Source organism: Corapipo altera, unplaced genomic scaffold (assembly GCF_003945725.1).
Source record: "Corapipo altera isolate COAL_440 unplaced genomic scaffold, ASM394572v1 0, whole genome shotgun sequence".
Lineage (NCBI taxonomy): Eukaryota > Metazoa > Chordata > Aves > Passeriformes > Pipridae > Corapipo > Corapipo altera.
In genome coordinates, this window is record NW_020884872.1 from 17,001,412 (window position 1) to 17,012,815 (window position 11,404).

The following is an 11,404-nucleotide window of genomic DNA, read 5'->3' on the forward strand; positions in this document are numbered from 1 at the left end:
TGCTTCTCAGTCTCTTCTTCTTTCACACCCTGCTGCTGCTGGTGAGAAGCTTCCCCTCTTCTGGCCTCACACGCAGCTTCTCACCCCGAAATTCAGGTTCTTGCCACACCAGAGCAGCATCCGATGATGAAATCAGACTTGCCAATACTGGTCCCACCTTTCTGAACACATAAGAAAAAATCAAACAAGCAATGTTTTTCTTATTCAACACACTAGTGTCTTTCATGTCTTTCAGTCCTTAGAATGAACTGCCTGATTTCCTCCTTGGTTCTTTGTGGGATCAATGCCTCCAAACCACGTCTGTCCAAGCTTCAACCTAACCAGGAATCCAGCCAGCACTCCAGCCTAGGTCAGCTTGTACTGTCACTCATGACACATATATTTGCATAGGAGTGATGACAGAATTGAATCTGACAAAATTTGTATCAGAAATCTTGGCAAGAGGAAGGACCTGCCAAACATAATTGTGGGACTACAGAGGAGAGGCATGAGCAACCCCAGCCTGGTGAGATCACACCCTTCCTGGCAGTCAGAAGCAGTCAGGCCGGTGCTGGAGCTGCAAAAGGCTGATAGCAAAGCTCCTCCAGAAGATCAGGAATACACAGCCAGGCGATGCCAGCCCGGGCATCAGAGCACAAGTCACCCAACTCAGATGCTTTCCCGGCGTTTAAGCTCCTGGGCCGCCAGTAAAAATCATAACTGTTTACTTAGAGACAGCAAGCTTCCAGCACCTGTGGCAGAAGAATCGAGAACGCTTCGGGGGATCCAGCTGCGATCGAGCCAAACAGAAGCACTCCAGGAGAGCTCCTCCACTGAGGGCAGGGCAAAGCCATTGGAACTGTGAGGCAATTCCTTCCCTTTACAGCACGCTCACCCCTTTCCATCACTCCGGACTACACTTTTTTGACAACTGTCCAGGGTCGTGCCCGGAGGGCAGGACCCCGGGATGCGGGACTGACGCGCGGCGCCCCCGCCCCCGGCACGTGCCCTCTCCCCGATTGGCGCTCCGTTTCCCGCGTGACGCAGCGCAGGGCGGCGATTGGCTGCGGCGCGGCTCGGTGCGGGCGCGCGCGGTTGCCGCGGTGACTGGGCAATGGCGAGATGGCGCCGGGCAGCGCGCAGGGAGCGCCCGCCGCCGGCAGGTACGTGCGCGGTCTCCCCGCCCTCACCGCCCCCGCGCTCCCCCCCGGGCGGCCGCCGGGGTGACCGGACTCCTCAAGGGGCCGCGGCGCCGCCCCCCGGTGCGTGCGGCCTGCGCGGGCCTCGCGGCCGCGCCCGGCGGCGCCGCCGGCAGTTCGGGGGCCGGGGGTCGTCGGGGGCGGCCGCCGGCGAGTGATGGCGCCTTGTGGTTCCTTCCCCCGGCAGGAGCGGACCCGGGACGGCGGGCAGAGGCGCCGCGGCGCACAGCGTGTGCATGGTATCGGACTTCTTCTACCCTAACATGGGGGGCGTGGAGAGCCACGTGTACCAGCTGTCGCAGTGCCTCATCGAGCGCGGCCACAAGGTCCTGGTGGTCACCCACGCCTACGGCCACAGGAAGGGCGTCCGCTATCTCACCAGTGGGCTCAAAGTCTACTACCTGCCCCTAAAGGTGATGTACAACCAGTCCACGGCCACCACCTTGTTCCATAGCCTGCCCTTGCTCAGGTACATTTTCGTGCGGGAGAGGGTGACCATCGTGCACGCCCACAGCTCCTTCTCCGCCATGGCCCACGACGCGCTGTTCCACGCCAAGACCATGGGGCTGCGCACCGTCTTCACGGACCACTCCCTCTTCGGGTTCGCCGATGTCAGCTCGGTGCTGACCAACAAGCTGCTGACGGTATCCCTGTGCGACACCAACCACATCATCTGCGTGTCCTACACGAGTAAGGAGAACACGGTGCTGAGAGCAGCTCTGGACCCTCGGATAGTCTCTGTCATCCCCAACGCTGTCGATCCCACCGACTTCACTCCAGACCCGTCAAGGAGGGATGACAGTACAGTAACAATTGTTGTTGTCAGCAGACTTGTTTACAGAAAAGGTAATGGGGGTTAAAATGTGAGTTTATTTGGGTTCTTTTTTTTTAGGAAGGTCTTGGTTAGGTACCACTTATACTGTGTCTGTGGTATGGATGGAATTTTCAATGGGAGCGGTGAGGTGGCCGTTCTGAGCTTTTGTGTCTGTGCACTCAAGAAGAAATGTACATTTTGGTTTGCATGCGTTGGTTGAGAGTTTTGTTTCTTCTGTAATATTGAAGATACTGAAAATTGCAATTTATAAAATGGAAGATTTGGCTTATGTTGGACATATGATTTAGGCCCTAATCTATGTATTCTGTTAGAAGTGTTTTAATAGTTTTTTATTTAATGAAGTGACAGCAACTTAAGTGATTCTTCATATTTGTCTCTTAAGAGATCAAAAACTGTGGGTTTTTTTCATAATTTCATATACAACAGTGTAACTGTCTTCAAGAGACTTTTTTCCCCTACTCCTGAATAGAATTATTACGGTGAGATACATCACGAGAAGTTCTGAAATCAAGTACAATAACTGCTTGCCCTTAATTTTCTACTCTTAGGTATAGATTTGCTTAGTGGTATAATTCCTGAGCTCTGTCAGAAATATCCAGAGTTACATTTCTTAGTTGGAGGAGAAGGACCAAAACGAATCGTGCTGGAAGAAGTCCGGGAAAGATACCAGCTCCATGACAGGTTTGTTTTGTAAATGTCTATGACATTTCAATGTACTTTAGGGGTGGGGAACTGCCTGCACCCTCCCCCCAAAAAACCTGAAAATTTGAAGATGAAATTTATTGAAGGCAAAGCAGATAGACCAGACACTCGCTGAAGACTTTGAGAGTTGGACTATGATCCTGCAAGTTGATTAATAAAAACAGACTCTAAATGAACCTTCACTCAAGTCATAGAAAAGTTGACTTAGATATAAATATGTCATATTCCTTGCTGCAACCATGATACTTGGATCACATATTACTGTGTGGCCAAAGGTGTTAGCTCATTTGTGTCACTGCTGCTGTGATGGCGACTGCTAGTAATTTTTTTTATTTCATTATGAAACCCTTGGCACAGTGCTTATCTAATGCTCTTGTGGTATTACAAACATGTACCGTGTCACCAAAATGTTTCCATGATACATATGCATTTATGTATTTTTGAGGGTTTTCATGGTCAAAGCCAGTTTTATGTTCTTAATTTTTCATTTTCTTTTCTGTTTTTTTTTGTTGTCTGTTTTGTAGTTCTGTCAATGATTCCCCTCATAAAATTATTTTTCAGTATCATTCTCCTTTTACTCTTTGCTGTTTTTTTGGTATCTCTTAAAAATAATAGGTTCTGATCATAAATACTTTTCCCCCTCAGACTCTGATTGATCAGACCTCACAATGAAAATTTAAACAATGCATTTGACAAATCTTAGTTATTAACTGAAGGAAACCATTTTCTCTTGCAGAACTGGAAAGCTCAGTAGCAATGTTTTGAAGGCAGTTGTCATTATAACAGCAACTTCTCAACTTTATTTTCAGAAGTTTCTTTCAGTTTGACAATAAAAAGCAGTCTTCTGTTTCTCCATTGCTGGAAAAATTTAGAGAAAATGGAACCAAGGTGCCTTTGTTCATCCTCTCACTGTACAAGTGTGAACCATTGGTACCTTTTTCAGAATATATGTAACACTGTATAGCACTGTTACAGTCCAAATTTAGTGTTTATCTCTATTATTTCTGTCCTCTTATATGCAGGGTACGTCTTCTTGGAGCCTTGGAACACCAGGATGTTAGAAATGTGCTAGTCCAGGGACACATTTTTCTCAACACTTCCCTCACTGAGGCCTTTTGTATGGCTATTGTGGAAGCAGCAAGCTGTGGTTTACAGGTAAAAAAAAATCTCAGTGTCTAGAGAGCATTTATCCATTTTAAACAAAGGTCACAATCAAATAATATGTGGTTGTAACATTTGCTTTCATCTGAGACTCTGTCTTTAGAAAGGTGGACAAATATTATCCCCATTTTCAGATCACCTGGAAGCTGAGACAGGATGGTTAATTGAAACTGCTTAAGCTTTGAGAAGAAATTTGTGCAGAATTGGAAATAAAACTTAATCTTCTATCAGTTCCCCTAAGTAGCCAGACTGCCTCTCCAAAATGCTATTTTGTATGTACTCCTTTACAGAGTTTTGGGATGGTTGATGTTCACAAGCGTTTACTTTGACACTGCTTTGAGAGGAGCTGCAGAAAAATTGCCTGACTGTGTAGGGATTCAAGAGAAGAGTTGGAGAGAGAGAAAACTGTAAAGTCCTTTCTGGCTAATTTACAACTCAGATTAACAACTTAAAAGAAGTCAAATCAATAGCCATAAAGAACTTAAATTTTCACATTAAAATATGAAGAAACTTTATTAAAAAGACAGACTGATATGAGTATCTGATTTACAGGAAGCATAGAAAATATGAGCGACTTCATTTTTTTCTTTACTTCAGTATCTTTTGATGGCAGTTACAACCTAGTTGTGGTAGTTATTCCCTTGTCATCTGTTTTCCTCTTTAGAGGTGAGGACGTTATGCAGTTTCTTTTTGTTGCCTGCTTTTAGAGATGATTGCACAATGTAAGTCTTAGTAATTTCTGACTTCCTTCTAAAAATAATAATTCAGATTAAAATTACTGAACTGATAAATGAATTCTTGTAAATGTTCAGTAGCCTAGAAGGCCTAGACTGAAAGTGCATGTGGTAAAACTGTCCTCTCCAAATAGGGGTAACATATTTTATGAGGGACTTTGGAGGAAAAGTCCAAAACCTGGTTACACGGATTTAGTTTTGTACTGTTACAAACACCTTTAGGAAAGATGTCTCCTAAGCACTCATTAGACCAAGTCTTCTGGTTTATCATGCCCCCAAAGAATCACTCTGGACATTGTTAAAGATAATCTGCTATGCCAGGTCTTTTCTGGGGCCTACGCCTGGAGTTCACGTACCGATCAAATTCCCAAAGCGGGATATTTTTCTTCTCAAGTGCTGCATCTAAACACTGTATTAGCAGTGCCACCACACAATTTTATTGCTGTCCTGCATATGTGCTGTTTCTTTTGCTTGTTTCCAAGGTGGTGAGTACAAGAGTTGGTGGGATTCCTGAGGTGCTTCCAGAAAATCTCATTATTTTATGTGAGCCCTCCGTGAAATCTTTGTGTGATGGATTAGAAAAAGCTATTGCTCAACTCAGATCAGGAACACTTCCATCTCCAGAAACTGTTCATAATAAAGTAAAGACATTTTATACATGGAGGAACGTTGCAGAGAGAACTGAGAAAGTATGTATAACCGCTTCTTTTAAATTCTCATAAAATACATTTCTGAAGCAGCTGCTGCTTTGAAATATTACAACGTACATTCTCTGTATAATCTTCAGTGTAATTTTTAAACAGGTTTCCTGTCAAACATATATGGTTTTAAAAGGTTCAGAAGATGCTTTTTGTTTTCCCCAAATACTTCCCTAGATACGTGGGGTTTTTTCTATTTGTATTTTTTAATGTGCCGTAACTGCTGACAAATATTGTGAAGATCAGCCTGGTTCTTTAGTTAGATTTCTACTCATGTATTTACTCAAGTCTTCACATGAAGTAACTTTTCTGGCATAACTGGAAAATGTGCTGTATAAGATGTATGAAAATGTAAAGACAGGTCATGACTAAGTTTTGTCTGCCACGTGCTAACAAGGGGTTTAAAATTATGAGAGGTAGTTTAATGCCAGAAGGCTGAACTATAGCTGAATTTACATAAGCTGTCATTGTAATGGAAATTAATTTTCATAGTTTTGAAATGGTATTTCAGAATTAGAACCGCACTTCAGCATAAAACCTCTGCTGTTAGTGAAGAATGGTAACTGCAGTAATGTTTCAAAAACCTGTGGAGATGTGTCACTTTTGACTTCAGCTCCTGTGTTGTAGGAAGGAGAAAACAGATGAACCACATGCTTCTTACTTGCATTGTAGTGCACTTAGATATATATCTCTTGTAAGCCACCTTGAAGTATCATGTACAACCAGTTTATCATTTTCAAGTACCATCAGTACAATTCATTTTATGATTTTGTAACTTCAAGCAATATTTGAATTGAAAAGTTTTTATAGAAGTTAGCCTAGATTTCAGTTTCTTTTATGTAGCCCATTCTTCAAAAAACCCCACCAAAGCTCTTGTTAGGAAAAATGTTCCTATAATTGGCAGAAGTATGCATGGAACTCACATTGTACACAATACAGTTGTTAACTCATGGTTAAGTTACCTGTTTTAAGACCTTATTTTATGTCTCCTCCCCATTTAGGTGTATGACAGGGTTGCAGATGAACTGGTTTTACCAATGGATGAACGACTTGACAGACTCATGTCTCACTGTGGCCCAGTAACTGGGTGTATTTTTGCTTTTTTTGCTGTTCTGAACTTCCTTCTCTTGGCGTTTCTGAGGTGGATGACTCCAGATTCCATTATTGATGTTGCAATAGATGCCACAGGACCTGAAGGTGCATGGACTAAACAGTATTTTTCGGGAAAAAAAAAGAAGAGTTAAAGAAGAACTTCCAAGCTCCTAAAATGCTCGAGTGGTGAGGGAAGAATGCATCAGTCGCTAAGGAGTTTAATTCTTGCTGACAGAGACCTTACTCTTACAGTTCTTCAGTTTCTTTCTGATGTGCTTGGAAAGAAACTTGGTTAAATGGGCTACCTCAATTTAGGATGATATTTTTAGTTTAGTTTCAAATTCATGCAAATTTACAGACATCTCTTTGCACTTAAAGCTGGGAGGAGAACATGGGTTTTTATATGTGTTAAAAGCCTTTGAAACAAAACCACAGGATTTTTCTGAATATTTCAGAAAGTGATTTAAACTTTAGTGATATTTGGAAAAGCAAAACATAAACATTATTAGCTTACAGTAGTCCCTGCTAATCCGTGATATTTACTGTGATCTTTATTAAAGACTTCTTTCAAAATAACTCCGAACTCAACAAAACACATTTTTTCTGCCCTCAAATGAAAATGGCACTTGAAATTAGTCTTAAACTCCATTACCATGTAAATTTCAGAAACCTATTTTTAATAGTTGTGTCCCAGTGACAGTGTTTTGCCTGCACAGTATTATTATTTTGAAGTTCTTCCCTAGTCAGGTTTAATCCTCCTGTTGCTAAATGAAAATTTCGTAATGATTTTTTGATATTTTCAGAGGTGCTAAATTTATTCAGTTCACTTACGTGTGTGAAAGTGGTGTAAAGCTTATAGCAGTGTTTTTCAGTACATAGCTGAAGAAATAGTATTATTTAGAGATAATACAGCCTTCAGAAACATCTCAGGCCTGAAAACTTCCAGCAGACTGTGCCAAAGCGTGAAGTAACGTGTGTGAGAGAGAGTGAAATCTATGAAGGGCTTAACAAGTACCATTGTGCTTGATCACTCTCTCTCCCCTCTCACCTCCTACCCACCTTTTTTTTTTCCCCCTCTTCTCTTTTTCCTTCCCCTTACTTAAGACCAAAGTGGCATTTCAGTCCATCTCTGGGAGAGACAGTGTTCAGAGTGTGAGATTTCACCTACACAACATCTGAGACACTGTCTGTCAGGTTCTGCAAGTGAAATCTTAGGAATCTTAGGAAGGTATCCCTTAAGTGGAAGGTATTCCTTAAGCGGCTGCTTTTCACGGAGAGGTAAAAAAAAATGTGGCTCCTTGCAATTATTAGGATTCCTGAGCAATGTATACCTGGGACAAGAGGCAGCACAGCGTGCCAGTGTGTGAGAGGAGGCGTTCATCTCATTTCTGTTAACCACCTCTAAAATTCCCCCTTGTCTAATGCACTGGGTTCATTTATTTTCCAGGCATCACTGATGACTAAATTTTATGACTCTTGAGTATTGTGTACTGTCAGACACTGTATTATTAACACTGTGCAATATGAAAATACTATTTCCAAACCCTTGAAGGGTAGTATTTAAAACACAACTTCGTCTTGTTTGGTTAGAGATGTAATTCCACAAAAATAATTTCACTGAACATATTTTCACGGAACACAGAAAGGGAATGTAAAATAAACGCCATATACAAAGACTATTTTCTTTTACTAGAATTTTTAGCCTTTGATATGTAACATACAGTGTGTTGTATTACATTCTGAATTTTTTGAGCTCTACATTAAAAGTGGAGGTCAACTAAAATGGTGCCATGTGGATCAAGGATATATGGGTGGAATTAAGATAATATTTTACTTTCCTAAGTCACTCTTTTTTTGGTGTTTGGTTTTTTTTTTTCCAAACATTCAAGTTTCTAACAACTTTTTGAAAATACTAATTATCCCTCCAGGGAAATGTTATATATATATTTGTAATAATATTTTACTGATTCTGGTTTATTTCTTTTTGGTTTCCTGCAACATCTACAAACACAAATCAAAGAGATTGTCAAAACATATTCAAAATACCTTTTTCTTTTGTGGAACATTGTGTACTTAAGAATAACTTAATCAAACCTTGTTATACTCTTGTTTACAAGCCCAGTGTAAAGTTTATGTAGAGGTTTATTAACCTTTCCATAAAGAATGGATACATTTCATTAATATGTGGGAACATACAATTAGAAAGTATAAGAATACACACCATGTTGCTGCTTCCCATCACTGGTGGTTGGAGTTCTTATAAAAAGATGATTATTAAAAAACATTCTGTACAAGCTGCCATAAAAACTTAATCCATGACTGGTTTGACCACAAATATGCTGTTTCTCAATTAACACCACTTGTATTACGCAGAACTCTCTGCAGGAATGATTCACTTTCTGGCCTTGTGCAGTGGGGTAAGGGGTGATGTCTCTGAACCATTTTTGCAGTTTTAAAAAAATCAGTGGATGACATGGAAAAAGTTAAATAAAATAATCACAGCACTAAGAAAATAAACTGAGATAATGAGTGTAGTTAGAAATTTATAAAATAAAAAAAAAATCTAAAATGTTTAAATTGTGCTTGTAGATAACGTGATCATTATGAAATAACGAGGAGATGTTACCAAAGAGAGAGTGATACTCACGTCTTGCACAGAGCAGAGCCTCTGGCATGTAGGCGGAAGGAACACCCAAAAAACACCTTTATAGAGGGTCCCACAAAATCTGCAATGAAATTCCATCCCCCAGGCACAAGGAGAAATGGTGTTTCCAATACATTATATGCAGCTGCTGTGAATTAAGATGTGGACAGTGTGTTGATAATTGAAAATTGTATGTTAAACGAGAACAAGCCTCTAGTTAAGTATGGATGTAAGATTAGTCTTTCAGGTTACATTTTAGTGGATGTGCACAGATCTGCATCTTTTTGAAATAAACATATTTTTTCCCTTTTGATATTTACTTCTCTTCACTAGTCCCTTTTTTTCATATGTGTGTAGGCTTTTAAAAAATAATTGTAAAAGTTGATCTTTCTGATGCTTCCGTAAAATACAGTCTTTATATAAATAGATGTAAGAATAAGCAATCTCAAAATGGTTTTATGGTTTTTTTGAATCAAAAAATATTTAGATATTTTTAGTGTTTGATTTCCTATCTTTAAACTACTCTCATGATATTTCCTGTGCATCATCACACCCATAGTATGTTGACTTCCATAATTTTTCCTAATTACTTGAGCACTGACATAAATAAAAGGTGGATATTTTTTAAGGGAACAAAACTAAAGGGAGGATATGGTTATGCATCTGAATTTACCATTTTACTGAAATCATGCATTTTTCTTGTAAACCCAGCAGATAGATTGGGTTATTTTCAGGTACTGACTTGCTTCAACACTGTCATAATTCTGGAGATGATATTTGTGAGGGATTCATCGAACTTTAACTGTGAATAAATGGTTATCTAGAAAATGCTAGTTCTTCAAGCTCATTGTTTAAGCAGGACGGACTGATGCATTACTGGCCAACACAGGTGTTGGAGGCAGATGGAGGAAATTAATTGCCTGCTGGAATTTGCTGTCTTGCTGCCCAAGCAGCAGCAGGAGTTTCGATAACCAGACCTTACGTGCTGTGGTGGGTGGCAGATAGGTGAGATGAACCCCACATCGCCTTGAGAGCAACCAGTGAGTCACTCTATACATCCCTTTTCAAAAGCAGGAGTGTTGTAAGTGTGCTGACCTAGGGATGCAAATGAGGCAAGGCTTGTATGGGAAGTAGTGTCATTTATTAGGCCAAACTGATAGAAAATAAATATCTCAGCTCTCTGTACAGATGTTTTTGTTCTGATCTCTTCTGTTCAAGACAGGGTGTTTCTGTCTCCTCTTTTTCCCCACTTGTCTTACTTTGAATATATTTAATGTTCAAACTCTTGATGATATAAGTTAGAAATACAATGCTGTAATTCAATGATTGTCTAGCATAAGAATAGACCAATACCTTTTTTAATTTCTTTGAGATGAGGATCCCTCCAATTTTTATTTCCTTGCCAAATTCTTCACGTCACATCTGATATTTCTCCCTGTTGGATAAAGTTACGGTCAACCAAAATGAAAATCAGTTGTCTTCTAAGCTGGATTGCCTTATCTTTTGTTCTTATTCCTTGCACATTTGTAAACTAAGGATATATAAACATTATCTTTCCAGTTCTTTGGAGGATCTAGCTAAACTACTTCTATTCATTCACTTTCTCGTGACATTTTCTTGATATTTTGATTTAACAATTTATTAATCCTAGTTGTAAGCAAGAGTGGTTCATGGAGTAGTTTGGGTGTCTTGCAGAAGTTCTCAATGAGGTGTGTTTTATCTCTAGAGGGCTGACTTGTTCACTCAAGTCTCAATGGAGTTGTATAATCCACCTTATTCAGCTCACAATGACGATTCTGCAAAGAGTGAGGGAGGAACTATGGAATCCTGTTTCTGCACTGTCATTGTTGGTCTCTTGTGTTCTACCTGTTCTCATGCCTACATTGTGTTGCTCACCTCTCTTCAGTTTAAAAAATACCTGCCATTTCCCAGTGATCACTCTTGATCTTGCAATGGTTACCTGACTACCACCTTCACCAATATTGTTTCCATGTGCTGTTCAGCCATCTTTCCACTGATGATTTTCTTTTTAATCCACCACAGTAATTTTCCTAGTGCTCTTGTACACTAAGAACAGATTAAGAGATTACACAAGCTTTTCTCAAATGACTCATTCCATAATTTAACTAAAAATCTTTAGTTGTCTTGTTCTGAAGCCAGGAGGATAATTTTGCTGCTATACAAATAGAGTTTGTCCTTCTGGAAGAGTCATTTTCCTGTGACTGCTTCCAAGTGGTCAAACTTGCTCATGGTGTTTTAGAGCACCTGGAGACCTCTTTGGTATTACTGGAATTTCACTACGGCGCTAAGCCAGCTATATTGTTACAAACCAAAAGAAGTTACCTCTAAAGTGTCCAGGG

The 11,404-nt window shown here is 40.3% G+C and overlaps 1 protein-coding gene across 1 annotated transcript; it reads left to right on the top strand.

Moving 5' to 3' along the window:
- Positions 1–326: 326 nt before the first annotated feature.
- On the top strand, positions 327–9,359 carry PIGA (phosphatidylinositol glycan anchor biosynthesis class A). Its single transcript, XM_027640848.1, has 6 exons — positions 327–1,142; positions 1,366–2,024; positions 2,562–2,694; positions 3,738–3,870; positions 5,093–5,299; positions 6,310–9,359. Exons 1-6 carry the CDS (start codon positions 1,102–1,104, stop codon positions 6,550–6,552), a joined length of 1,416 nt encoding a protein of 471 aa, XP_027496649.1. The 5' UTR covers positions 327–1,101; the 3' UTR covers positions 6,553–9,359.
- Positions 9,360–11,404: the final 2,045 nt, after the last annotated feature.

Excerpts from the sequence above, each read along its gene's own strand:
- PIGA (XM_027640848.1), top strand. The coding sequence starts at position 1,102 with ATGGCGCCGGGCAGCGCGCAGGGAGCGCCCGCCGCCGGCAG. Across the intron at positions 3,871-5,092 it reads CAGCAAGCTGTGGTTTACAG|GTGGTGAGTACAAGAGTTGG; the intron begins GTAAAAAAAAAT and ends CTTGTTTCCAAG. Across the intron at positions 5,300-6,309 it reads TTGCAGAGAGAACTGAGAAA|GTGTATGACAGGGTTGCAGA; the intron begins GTATGTATAACC and ends CTCCCCATTTAG.